The sequence below is a fragment of the Aythya marila genome (genome assembly GCF_965140915.1).
Source record: "Aythya marila genome assembly, chromosome: 2".
Lineage (NCBI taxonomy): Eukaryota > Metazoa > Chordata > Aves > Anseriformes > Anatidae > Aythya > Aythya marila.
The window spans coordinates 140,388,306-140,402,572 of record NC_139043.1 but is presented as its reverse complement, the minus strand read 5'-3'; the positions used below and the strand labels follow the sequence as shown (position 1 = coordinate 140,402,572).

The following is a 14,267-nucleotide window of genomic DNA, read 5'->3' as shown; positions in this document are numbered from 1 at the left end:
AAATGTTTAATTAAAGGGAAAGGGAATGGGGAGAAAAAGAAACAAAAGAAACTGTAAGTCCGCGTGGAAGTACAGAGAGAGGGAAAAAAATTATTCTCTACTTCCCATCAATGAGCGATGTTCGGCCATGTCCTGGGAAGCAGGGCCTCAAAATGCGTAGTGGTTGTTCAGGAGGAACAGCCCCCTCCCCCACGAGAGCCCCCCCTTTTATTGCTGAGTGTGACATCAGGTGTTATGGAATATCCCTTTGGTTGGTTTAGGTCAGCTGCCCCGGCAATGTCCCCTCCCCATCACTTGCCCACCCCCAGCCTGCTGGCTCTTGGGGGCTCAGAAGGAGTCCTGATGCTGTGCCAGCACTATGCAGCAATAGACACAACACTGGAGTGATATCAGTGCTGTTCCAGCTACGAGTGCAGAGCACAGCACTGTGTGGGCTGCTGCAGGGAAAAGGTGACTCCAGCTCAGACAGACCCAACACAGTGGGTGAAAACTTTTTACATTGTGTACAAAACCAAATATATGTCAGTAGAAAACATTCAACTTTGAGATATTAAACATTTAAGCTGTATCTGTTAAGTGTAGTTCTTAAACGTTGCAGGGCAAATGAACAATCACAGGTCTTTTACAGGATAAAACGTCAAATTTGTGTTTGGGAAATTATCATTACAGAAACTTTTAAATGTGACTTGACATTTGATAAAGGATATTTAAGACCTTTATATAAGTCCAAAAATAATTTCTGAATTTCTTATTTCAGATAAGTCTTTAGGTCATCTTCAGAAGGTGATCTTCAAGAATTCAGAAAGCTGAGGTCTTCCATGTGTTGCACATGTAGATCTTTGCAGTTGGAGCACTGTTCAGAAGTTCACGAAAGAAGACTATGTGTTAGTGTTTCAGATGTGATTACAATTATACTGTTGATCTGCAAAAATGTATTTTTTACAGCCCAAGCTGATAGATAATCATGAAACATTTCAGTGATAAATCTGTGTTTTGGGCATTTTGGATATTCCATACAGAATCACAGAATTTTCTAGGTTGGAAGAGACCTCAAGGTCATCGAGTCCAACCTCTGACCTAACGCTAACAGTCCCCACTAAACCATTTCCCTAAGCTCTACATCTAAACGTCTTTTGAAGACTTCCAGGGATGGTGACTCCACCACTTCCCTGGGCGGCCTGTTCCAGTGCCTCACAACCCTTTCAGTGAAGAAGTTCTTCCTAACATCTAACCTAAAACTCCCCTGGCTCAACTTAAGCCCATTCCCCCTCGTCCTGTCACCAGGCACGTGGGAGAACAGGCCAACCCCCACCTCGCTACAGCCTCCCTTGAGGTACCTATAAAGAGCGATAAGGTCACCCCTGAGCCTCCTCTTCTCCAGGCTGAACAAGCCCAGCTCCCTCAGCCGCTCCTCATAGGACTTGTTCTCCAGGCCCCTCACCAGCTTCGTCGCCCTTCTCTGCACCCGCTCAAGCACCTCGATGTCCTTCTTGTAGCGAGGGGCCCAAAACTGAACACAGTACTCGAGGTGCGGCCTCACCAGAGCCGAGTACAGGGGGACGATCACCTCCCTAGCCCTGCTGGCCACACTGTTCCTGATACAAGCCAGGATGCCGTTGGCCTTCTTGGCCACCTGAGCACACTGCTGGCTCATATTCAGCCGACTATCCACCATCACTCCCAGGTCCTTCTCTGCCTGGCAGCTCTCCAACCATTCCTCTCCCAGCCTGTAGCTCTGCTTGGGGTTATTGCGCCCCAGGTGCAGGACCCGGCACTTGGCCTTGTTGAACTTCATGCAGTTGACCTCAGCCTATCGGTGCAGCCTATCCAGATCCTCCTGTAGAGCCTTCCTACCCTCAAGCAGATCGACACACGCACCTAACTTGGTGTCATCTGCGAACTTACTGTGGGTGCACTCGATGCCCTCATCCAGATCATCGATGAAGATATTAAAGAGGACCGGCCCCAGCACCGAGCCCTGGGGGACGCCACTAGTGACTGGCCTCCAACTGGACTTGGCTCCATTCACCACGACTCTTTGGGCCCGGCTATCCAGCCAGTTTCTAACCCAACGAAGCGTGCACCCGTCCAAGCCAAGAGCAGCCAGTTTCTTGAGGAGGGAGACGTTGTCAAAAGCCTTGCTGAAGTCAAGGTAGACCACATCCACAGCCTTTCCCTCATCCACCCAGCGCATCACTCTGTCATAGAAGGAGATCAGGTTCGTCAGGCATGACCTGCCTTTCATAAAGCCACGCTGACTGGGCCTGATCGCCTGCTTCCCCTGCAAGTGCTGCATGATGACTCTCAGGAGGATCTGCTCCATGAGCTTTCCTGGCACTGAGGTCAAACTGACAGGCCTGTAGTTTCCCGGGTCTGCCCTCCGGCCCTTCTTGTAGATGGGCGTCACGTTTGCTAGCCGCCAGTCTAGCCAGAATACCTGTATTCTTAAATCCTGTTTTGAGTTTAATTCTGTTTTCAGATACGTCAATAACTTGTGTTGAGCTTTTCAAGTTTTTTCCCTTAAATAAAAGACATTTTCTGTGCAAGTTCTACACAAGTAAAATGCACCTCGTAACTGCTGAAAACTGAAAAATGTTGCTGAATTGTAGTTCAGAACTTGGTAGAATAGAAGAGAACTTGAAGAAGAATATAACTTGGTAGTCCTAATTTTATTTATTTGTATAAATGGCTGTTATCAAAGATTCAGTGTGCTGACATGAAATCCGTTTCTTAAAACTTTAAGGTTAAGGGAAGGATATATTTTTCTTATGCCACAAGATTAATTCTGTTAATAGGGATGATAGGACTCAACATTTATCAAGTAAGATACTAATGGAGATCTTTGAATACTGAAGGACTTATTAATCTCTATGGTAGATATAAAACATATCAGATAGATACAAAAATATAGATTTTGCTGATTGCAGGAAGCAAAAATCTATAGTACGTGAACAAGCAGTGCTATGACATGTTTTAGATGTCAGGATCATAAGCAGCAGCTGTTGTGTTGTTGTTTTTTGGGGGGAGGGTGTTGGATTTAGTTTTTATACCCTACTGAAAGCTGTCCTAGATGCAACTGGCAATGGACTTGTTTCTAGCAATTCCAATTCTGAAACTTTGTTTATCATTACATGTAGTTTTGAAAGACAGGGCTAGCTTGGTCAGTGAAAATCTCCATCAACTGATTTTAAAGAGATGAGCTATGCTGGAAACAATTGCTTATACCAGCTTGTTTGTTTGTTTGCTTTTATACCAGCTTTTGGCTATCTTCCTCTTTGCATAGATGGGTCTACCTAATGTTTGGTGCTGCAATCCAACCTGTTGAGGAATTTGATATATATGTACATTTGCATTTTAGTGTCATGAGAGCTCTGTTTCTTTCTTTGGTAGAGTCAGGTGAAATAATAGAGCTCTGTCAGATGCTTTTTAAGAAGTGGAAGATGGACCATATGTTTAATTAACTTGTCAGTTTTGATTCTTCCGGGTCATGTCTTCATACATGATTGTAGATTGAATTCAATGACTCTTAGGGCCTTGAATATCTCCTAATCTTGGTTTTCTTATTTTCTTCTAAAGATGTATGTTTCTAGTTGCCAGTAGATAGCCATAAAGTATATGTTTTTATGGTTGCCTAGACAAGGTAATGAGCAAAATAATTGTTGTTTTCTGACAACTTTTCAGTACAGCATGTCCTGTAGTTTAACTTTACACAGAATTCACAGTTTCTTTTCATGGAAATTCGAGCACATTTTTTTTCACTGATCTTACCATGTTTGTTCGGCAAACTGTGATAGCATTAGTGCTTTACCTGTGTCTCAGCTGTGATTATTAGCTTTGGTACAGAGCCATACTGTTGCATTGCTTATAAAGCAGATTTGTCTTATACCAGACCAGCTCACAAAAGGGACAACAACTGAAGACTTTTTTTTTCTACATACTATTTATGCATTGTGAGGCTTAATTCTTTATAGTTCTGCACAGGAGGGATAGGTGGTCTCTTACTGTTCAAGATTCCTCTTTAAAGTAAAGTGCTTAAGAATTAAGTGCCAAAGCTCTGTTTTAGGGATCTGACTTGCATTATATGTGTAGTGTTAAAATGTGGAAAAAACTCGGGTTCTATTTATTTATTTATTATTTTATTTTATTTTATTTTTTTATTATTTTTTTTTATTATTTTTTTAGTTAGGGCTATTTCTGGGGCTACTTCTTTTGTTTTCCCTCTGATGAATAGTAGTAGTATTAGTAAAGTAGCTTACACTTTCATTTGTGAATTTAAAAATACTTTTTGAAGGGTATTTTATTTCTCCTTTACAGGAGGAAGAATAGAATGTTGAAAGTTAATATTAGTGTTGCCAGAGGTCATGTGATGGAAGAAACCCAAATTACAAACTAGGTTTCCAGTGCCTCAGTCTGGTGCTGTATTCATTCAGCCATGATGGTCATACCTTTTCCAGATATTTTTTATTTCATCTTCTTTTATTGTCTTCTGCATTTTGAATGAGTAACTGCAAGGTTACAAACCATGTTTTATATAATTTGTTTGGTTTTTGTTTTAGTTTTTTCTTTTTCATAGAAACCTAGGATCATAGAATGGTTTGGGTAAAGGGACTTTTTTTGTTTATCTAGTCATCAAAAGACAAAAACTTTCTGAGATTTAATTCCCTAAACTTTTTAAGGGAATTTATTTGTAGCCTTAAAACAAACATTAATGAGTTAAAAATCCATTTGTATGAATTTATGACTGTTGAAGTTACAGTCCATAAACCCTCTGAGAAAGGCAGTTTATAGTGAAGAACAGATACAATTACTATGGCTTTCTCTTTAATCAGCAATATCTTGTGGAATTCCTAAATCTCCAGTGAATGGTGGGATATTAACTACAGATTACTTGGTTGGCACCCGTGTTACTTACTTTTGCAATGATGGGTATAGACTATCATCCAAGGAACTTACCACAGCATCCTGCCAGCCAGATGGTACCTGGAGCAATCACAATAAAACACCTCGCTGTGTAGGTAGGTAATATGTAAAAAATCTCTAGTGAGTAAGAATGTTACTGTACATTTTGTTTATTTATCCAAAATAGAAAAACAATATATTATTTAAACTTTCAGCTTCAGGAAACTAAGTTGTATGTAATTGTTGATATTAAGTTACTGTGAAGTATATATTTGAAGTATGTGTATCTGAGATATGTTCCTAAACATTCAGTGACAGCAGAAGAAATACACAGATTACAGAATACATTCAAGTTGAAAATTAATTTTCAGCTAAATCAAAGGTAATGGTTGCAAAGGTTTGTGCAAAAGTCAACTCTGCAATGATATCTTCACAGTTCATATACTGTTAACAATTAACAGTTCAGAATTCCAAAGTCACTGGTATTATTTGAAATTATTGCTGATTATTTATATCCAGACTATCATTATAACCCGACACTACCTAAACTCTGGGAAACATCACTGAAGAGAAAATGCCTGCTCAGTTCCAAAGAGAAGCAGATAATTTCAAATTTATAAATGGTTTATGATAACCCTGTAAGGCTGATGCAGAAATGTCACAGTGCTAGATGCATATTAAAATTTGGATTATTTCACCCAATGAACTAGAAAGGAAAGAAAACATATCCAAAATAATTTTCAAGGATTTTCCTTTTTTTTTTTTTTTTTTTTTTTTTTTTTTTCTCTTGTGCCTATGAAAGGCCAATGCCTTATGCCTTTCCTTTGTTTATAAAAGCAATGTGAATTGAGAGGAAGAAAGCAATATCCAGTAAAGATTTTCTTCTGTGACATTTTCATTTGATCATGAGGAAAATATTATGCTTACTAACATTCTTCACTTAGATCAGGGTTGTTGAAGGATGTTTGTTTCCAAAGGAAGTACTCTTTGAATTAGGGCATGAGGAAAAGATGTGTTGCTGCTGAAAACGCATTCTGAATATGAATATTATTTTACCTGCCACCATTGTGCAGCCTCTTGAAGTCTTTACAGTTTCATATAATGTATCTGGGTAGAAAATCAGTCCTGTATTTAAATTTAGCTATCATTTTAGTAAAGATTCTGATATCTGACCATGAATCTACAGTGAACTACTTCAATGTATGGAGCTATATTATCTACACCATTTACGTAGCTCTGTCTACACCAGTCACTGATTTGTCTGGGACATTGATTGTTATTAATTAAATGAGAGTGTTACCTGCTTAAACACATGCAATTTCAAATACAGCCTTATTCTTCGAACATCATCTCACTGGATTTAAAATATATTTCTAAATTAATAGCTCTACAGGTTTTTGAAATTTGTCTGTACTAAACCACAAATAACTGTGTTTTTGATATTTTGGAAGTTGTTACGTGTCCAAGCATCAATTCTTTCACACTGGAACATGGAAGATGGAAAATAGTGAATGGTTCACATTATGAGTATAAAACAAAAGTAGTTTTCAGCTGTGACCCAGGGTATTATGGTTTGGGACCAGCATCTATTGAGTGTCTTGCTAATGGAACCTGGAGCTGGAGAAATGAGCGACCTTACTGCCAAAGTGAGTACATGCTTCATCTGTATTTGCTGTGTGGATTGCAAATAAAAATATTTTATTTGGCTTAATTAACAATTAACTAATTTGAAATTGAGATCACTTAATTAGAAAAAAAATGTCACTAACCCTAACCTTTAACTGAGGTAGTTAAATAGCAATTATTAATAATGTTCCAAACAGTGTTTGTTTTTAATTTTACAGAAACAATTTTATTGTTTTTTAATTATTATTTTCATTTTTTGAGTATTTTTGTGAGGAAATAGTAATCTTCGTATACAGAGCTCTTCTACAGAACAGATAGAATACTTCATATTGCAGTCTTTATTTAGCTGGTTGATAACCATTGCATATTATTGGATGTATGTTTGTGATACTCAGATATACATTTCTGTTCTGTTCTGTTTTTACCATGAAGTTATTTCTTGTGGAGAACTTCCTACACCTCCAAATGGAAATAAGATTGGAACTCAAATCACATATGGATCTACAGCTATATTTACTTGTGACTCAGGATACATGTTAGTTGGCTCTGCTGTAAGGGAATGTCTATCTTCTGGACTCTGGAGTGGAATTGAGACCAGATGTTTAGGTATGGATACAACTGTCAAAACATTCCTATTTTCTTTATATCTATCAGACAAAAGTAAGCAAGGTTAGTTAACGTGCCTCTTTCTGTTAGCCCTTCAAGCACTGAAGAGAGTTCTAAATTTAAAGAAAAAAAATGTGTTGCTGTTTTTCTTATCAAAAGATTAACTGTGGTAACCTTTCCACAGTTTGAATCTCTTTTGAATTCCTTTGCCATACATGCAAAGCCTGTGTCATTGGACTGGTGCATATGGCTCCATAGACCTATACATACACAGCAAGACAGATGGATTATAGATCTGTCAGCTTTAATACTTATCCTTAGTAAAATAACTGCATAGTAGACCTGAACTCAGTGGATATGTTACAGAATTAATCTATATACTTGCAAAAGATGGAAAAAAAAAAAAAAAAAAAAAAAAAGGATAAGCATGTGGAAACATGGACAAGAGCACTTCATCCTTATTTCTGAGAGAAAATCACTTTCCCAATGTTATGTATAAATTTTGAAAACCCCTTAGTGGTACATATTTAGGCATCTTCATTTTTTTTAAATACTTAGATACCAGTCCATGAATTGTTCATGAATAAAGTGAACATGTGATCTCAGTGAAACAGTTACAGGCCTTCTTTTTAATTCATTATCACCAACTATACCTTGAGCTTACATTGTTAATTGTAAAGACGTTGAAATTTATATACAACTAATATTTTAGTTTCAGTTGGAATCAAACGGATGACAATATGAAGACATATTGTCCCTTCTCATTTGTGTAGGTATGAAAAAAAAAAAAGAAAGAGTATCTGTGAACATAGATTTTGTATTTATTTTAATCTTTCTAATTCAACTAATATATATGTTAAACGTTTGTGTTTACTGCTGTTCAAGTTTTCATAAATTAATAATTTTTCATTTGAGAAAAATAAATCTAAACAAAAAGCCAAATTATATTCTATTTATAAATACCGTCTTGGAAAAATTCCTGTTTTACACATTAACCTAAATAACTTTATACCTTAACTTTAAAATCAATATATATAATCAAGTTCATATACGCTAGTATCCAGTAACAATAAGTACAGAAAATGCATTTTAATTTTATTTTTTTTTTACTAGAAGGAAAAAAAAAAGAATCTAAAAAATTCTTTGAAATTATTGGACTAATTTAATGTGACTACAGTAAATCTTCAAAGGTGTATCTTCAAAGCTTTGATGATGGCAAACTGAAGATAGGATGGATGAATTGCAGAATTGGATAACTGCAGAAATAGAACATAGCATACAGCATATACAGCATGCAAAAAAAAAATTGTAAAAATAAATACTAGTGACAAATTGTTTATAAAAGGAAGACAGTAATGACTAAAATAATCGCTGTTGCAGCAACACTGCCTGTTGTGGTACATTATTTTGCAAGAATGAGATTTCTGAAAAGAAAACCTCGGTAAAATTCTTGCTCCCTCAATAGTTAAGTTAATAGTTAAATTAATAGCTAATAGTTGGAGTCAAATCCAGTTGGAGGCCAGTCACTAGTGGCGTTCCCCAGGGCTCGGTGGTGGGGCCGGTCCTCTTTAATATCTTCATCGATGATCTGGATGAGGGCACTGAGTGCACCCTCAGTAAGTTCGCAGATGACACCAAATTAGGTGCGTGTGTCGATCTGCTCGAGGCTAGGAAGGCTCTGCAGGAGGATCTGAATAGGCTGGACAGATGGGCTGAGGTCAACTGCATGAAGTTCAACAAGGCCAAGTGCCGGGTCCTGCACCTGGGGCGCAATAACCCCAAGCAGAGCTACAGGCTGGGAGATGAGTGGTTGGAGAGCTGCCAGGCAGAGAAGGACCTGGGAGTGATGGTGGATAGTCAGCTGAATATGAGCCAGCAGTGTGCTCAGGTGGCCAAGAAGGCCAACGGCATCCTGGCTTGTATCAGGAACAGTGTGACCAGCAGGGCTAGGGAGGTGATTGTCCCCCTGTACTGAGCTCTGGTGAGGCTGCACCTTGAGTACTGTTTTCAGTTTTGTGCCCCTCACTACAAGAAGGACATCGAGGTGCTTGAGCGAGTCCAGAGAAGGGCGACGAAGCTGGTGAGGGGCCTGGAGAACAAGTCCTACGAGGAGCGGCTGAGGGAGCTGGGCTTGTTCAGCCTGGAGAAGAGGAGGCTCAGGGGCGACCTTATCGCTCTCTACAGGTACCTTAAAGGAGGCTGTAGTGAGGTGGGGGTTGGTCTGTTCTCCCACGTGCCTGGTGACAGGACGAGGGGGAATGGGCTTAAGTTGTGCCAGGGGAGTTTTAGTTTGGATATTAGGAAGAACTTCTTTACTGAAAGAGTTGTTAGACATTGGAATGGGCTGCCCAGGGAAGTAGTGGAGTCACCATCCCTGGAAGTCTTTAAAAGACGTTTAGATGTAGAGCTTAGGGATATGGTTTAGTGGGGACTGTTAGGTCAGAGGTTGGACTCGATGATCTTGAGGTCTCTTCCAACCTAGAAATTCTGTGATTCTGTGTGATTTAATTCAAATTAAGAATGGGACTTAGTGACGAGTTCAGCTAATGGCAAGTCAGAAGACATATTTGTTTAAGAAGGTTAAAAAAGAAAATATTGGAAGATGCAGAGAATGAAAGAAAAACAGAAAAGGAGCTATAGAATTAGCTCCTATATAGAAATACGGAAAGGCAGGCATCATGTAAGAGGGAAAGAAAATTTGCCCATGGGAACCCTGTGAGGGAGGATGTAGAGGACAGGAGATAAAATACAAATACAGCAGGAAGATCTACAGAGCAGGTATTGTTATGATCTGAGAAATACATTTCTGTACAATTTATGAATAAATTATGGTATTTGTTTTCAGTTACTGAAAAAAAGTAATAAAAAATAGATTTTTTTCCTACTTCTATTTTTTTCTTTCTCCTCATAGCCATGAACCTTTTTTTTTTTAGCATTTACCTCAGAACTCTTCTGTTTTTACTTGCTGAAAAATGTAGTCATGCTTAGACTCACTAAATTAAAATAAAAAATTAAAATATGAAAAAAAAAGGAAACACTGTTGTTGAGTTTTTAAACCTTTTTTTTTCCAGCAGTACTCTTAGTTTTCTCTCAGCAGTCCTTTACTTTCTACTTCCTTAACTTTTTGCATTTTTTTTTGTTTTCTGCTGTAGTTTTGTTTGTTTGTTTGTTTGTTTGTTTTTTGTTTTTTTCCCCTGGGAGATTTAAATACCAGTTTGTGGTATTTACATTCAGTCCCCAGTGAAAATAATCTACCTTGGCTCCTGAACAGTTTTAGATCTGAATTGCATTTGGGATAATTCAGCTCTCTCACTGCAAAAGACAGTTAGCCACACTGTATGATCATTTTGAGTGAAGGCTAGTTATTACAATGTGTTTTGTGATTTTATTCAGTTTCATCATACAAAATTTCACAACTAAACCATTGCTCTTCCATAATGATTCCCATATATATTTCCCAAATGAGAACAGATTTAAAACAATGTACCTTTCTGTTTTTGTGCTGTTTTTTTTAGTAGTCAAATCATGTGGTGTTACTCCTTTTCATACCAGTGTGACAAAACTGACATCAGTTATATGAAAGATCATATATATAATACAAACAAGTAAGTGGGAAAAGGTTTGGGGGATACAGCTGTGAGATGAAATGAAAGAATAGAATTGATCTTTGATGCCATTGCGCAGTAAGTATGTCTCATTCAGAAGCAAAAGCAGTTTCTCAGAAAACTGTACATGTGCAGAAAATTATACATGCGCAGTATTAGTTTTTCCCAGAGTACCAAAAATCTAGCAGTAATCTGAGATGTTTGGAAACTTTCCACAGTCAAACAAACAAACAAACAATACTCCAAATCCCCAATTTTGTCTTTTTTATGTGTATCTGTATAGATGTAAACTTGCAGACACCAAGGAAAGCATCAAAAGATACTGTATGGCACTTCAAAAATAATTTCAAAATGTTAATAAGGTGAAACAAAAATTATTTGACGTAACTCCATTAAAATAAGAGTTTAAAATGGAAGTCTTGTAAAGCAATTATCAGGAGAGGGTGAAAATAAAGCAAATGAATAAAAATACTTGTTTCATATACTACTATATATATTTTAAATATTAATAAATATTAATGAGCACCTGATTTTATTACAACTGTGAAAACTTATTCAGCTGCATAAATTTGTGCAAATTTAATATATGTTCTCAAAGGTTCTCACATCAGGAATTCTGTATACTGTTACAGACACTTCCTATGGCAAACATACTCAACAGCTTACCACATGACAGATGGTGATTTGAAATGAAATAAGTATTTCAAATAGTCAAACAAATACTTGGGGACATTTCACCCATCAAATTTAATCAGTAGGAAGTTTCAGACACTACATGTATTGAAAATTCTGTTGACTGGCATGATTCATACAATGGAGTACCACGTGAGTTTTAATTAAGTTCCTGAGGCAAGAAAATCTCAGATTTGCTTTTTCCTTTTTTTTTTTTTCTTCCCTATGAGAAGTTTCTAGCCCTCAAAAAAATTGAGAAAACCCTGCAAGTTTACAACAGCGTTTATATTACAAAGACTGCAAATTTCAAAGGAAAGAACAATCCAAATTGTGTTCCCTCTAAATGTATTTTCTTACTAGCAACCCCATTTTATTTATTTTATTGTGCTTTATTTATTTGTGTACTTATTTATTTGTTTGTGAGAACTAGATGACAAAAGGGAAACAGGAGTTTGGGTAGCTGGTAATATTTTTCCACTTAACCTTAACTACTAGTTGTAACACTGCTTGCTTTTGTTGTTTGTCTTACTTATTTTTGAGTTCTTTGTCCTGTGTTGTCGTCTCTGAGGTCTCCATTTTCACATGATTTGGTGAATTGTGTGCCCATTTTACAGAGTTCATTAAGAAAAATGGTAACAAAAGTCTCATGGTTCATTCTTTCCCTGATTCCTTTAGGTTAAAAGTGTGTTTGTGATATTCATATAAAATATTTCTCATATTTTGGTATTAGAGGGTCAAGGGCCAAGAAGGTTACATTTATAATGTATGCAATTTTACATTTATGGTAGAGATTTTATATATATATATTATATATATATATATATATTTGAACTTTTATATCTATGTATTTATATATTTATTTCTTTAAATTTCTAATGTTCTAACATTAACTTCAATTTAATCTTAGCCAAAATAAAACTAGTAGAAATAATTTAGAAATCTACAGGTTAAAACCTGTAGATAAAAGGAATCACTTATTGTAGAAAGAAGGTTTAATACAAATGGAATTTAATCTCTTTGCCTCACTGTCTTTTTCAAATTTCTTATATGTGTAAAGACTTACCTATACAAGTGCAATACTTTAGTTTTCCCCAAGTTAATAAATATAAACCTTTGAGTGAAGTTATACAAAAATTTGAAGATTTTCTTCTTGTAATTAAATAAATAAAATAAATTTAAACTTCTCTGACATATTTACTGATCTTTTTGTTTGCTTGTTTGGTTTTATTATTTATTTTGAAAATTCTAGCTGGTCACTGTGGTAGTCCAGATCTTATAGTCAACGGTCAAGTAATTGGAGAAAATTATGGGTATAGAGACACAGTTGTATACCAGTGCAGTCCTGGTTTTCGGTTGATTGGTTCTTCTGTACGAATATGTCAACAGGATCACAACTGGTCTGGTCAGCTTCCATCCTGTGTGCGTAAGTAAGAGTGGCAATGCATACTGATTTCTGCTACAGGAATGTCTATGTCAGAAAAGATGAGGAGTATCTTTAAACTTACTAAAAGAGAATGATTTGAAGTAGATCCTCAGAACTACATGGCTACATAAAATATGTGATTCATTTATCAGATGAAGTTAAATGTTGTCTCTTAAAATTTCCAACAGATTACTGCATCTTTTGGCAAATAAATACCTGTTAATTAAAAGTAAATATGAACTTCAAAAAGTGATGGGATTTAGGCACTCAGGTACTCTAATTTGAAAATAGCTTTATATGCCTTAGTGGCTTTTAGAAATACGTAATGTAAATTGACTTTGACTGTAGCATTGAGTGAAGTAGATCCTCTTGAATTACACTATCAGCATTGATAATTAAAATTACTGATTCATGAAGTTTATAGTATTTTTTTCTACTTCTTAAAAATATACAATTATTAATTGTACTCTTTGTGTTTTTTGTGTGTGTGTGTGTGTTTGTTTGTTTGTTTGTTTTTTACATGAATTTTCTATTTTGTTAATGAGATTCCTTTTATGTGACAAGTTTGTCAACCTACCTGTCAACATGTTTGTCAATATCTGAATATCTTCAGGGTGAGGGTGACAGAGCACTGGAACAGGCTGCCCAGGGAGTACGTGGAGTCTCCTTCTCTGGAGATATTCAGACCTGTCTGGACACCTACCTGGGCAACCTGCTCTAGGGAACCTGCTTTGGCACGGGGGTTGAACCCAATAATCTCTTGAGGTCCCTTCCAACCCCTACAATTCTGTGATTCTGTGATACCATACAAAAGACTGTTATGTAATAAGAAAATATGGTATTTCATTTAGAATTCGAGAGTGCTTAAAGGATTCTCAAGTGAATTATAACGATTTGATAATTGTTTCAATGATATTAGTGTATTGAATGCACTTTTATTTAATATATTGTATTGAATACTTTTTTGTCCAACTGCAGATATTCTGTTTTTATGCCTTCATTCTTGTTGCAGAAAACCTTGTTGTAATATAAGCTATTAATTCACTACCCTGACTGCTCACTCTGTTTACTGCTTTACATAGAATGAGATATACATGTACTTAACACTACTATAATAATTTTATTAATTTTGTTTCCACTTCATTTTCTATTAATAAACCATTACTTTATATTACATTTCGGGGCAACACAGATATATTCCTTATATATAAATGTTGAGGCAAGGAAATAAGACACCATTAATCAAGAATTTTTGAATTAAATACAAAGAAAACGTTTTAGATCTGCTAGCAGCCACATAAGTGTGCATAATTTATTTCTCTGACAACTGGAAACTGTTTTACAGAATTACAGAATGGTTAAGGTTGGAAAGGACCTTTGCAGGTCATCTGGTCCAAGCCCCCTACTCAACTAGGGACACCTGGAGTATGACCATG

At 36.4% G+C, this 14,267-nt stretch overlaps 1 protein-coding gene across 3 annotated transcripts in view; it reads left to right on the top strand.

Moving 5' to 3' along the window:
• The window catches only part of CSMD3 (CUB and Sushi multiple domains 3), a gene marked incomplete at both ends in the record, with an annotated part of 682,849 nt that overhangs the window by 606,241 nt on the left and 62,341 nt on the right, over positions 1-14,267 (top strand). For 2 of the 3 annotated variants that reach the window (XM_082754088.1, XM_082754086.1), the window contains 4 exons: positions 4,830-5,015; positions 6,351-6,545; positions 6,958-7,131; positions 12,658-12,831. In XM_082754088.1, coding sequence (XP_082610214.1) covers positions 4,830-5,015; positions 6,351-6,545; positions 6,958-7,131; positions 12,658-12,831 — 729 coding nt within the window. The remainder of the gene's footprint in view (positions 1-4,829; positions 5,016-6,350; positions 6,546-6,957; positions 7,132-12,657; positions 12,832-14,267) is intronic. The other variant, XM_082754087.1, reaches the window with a different exon arrangement.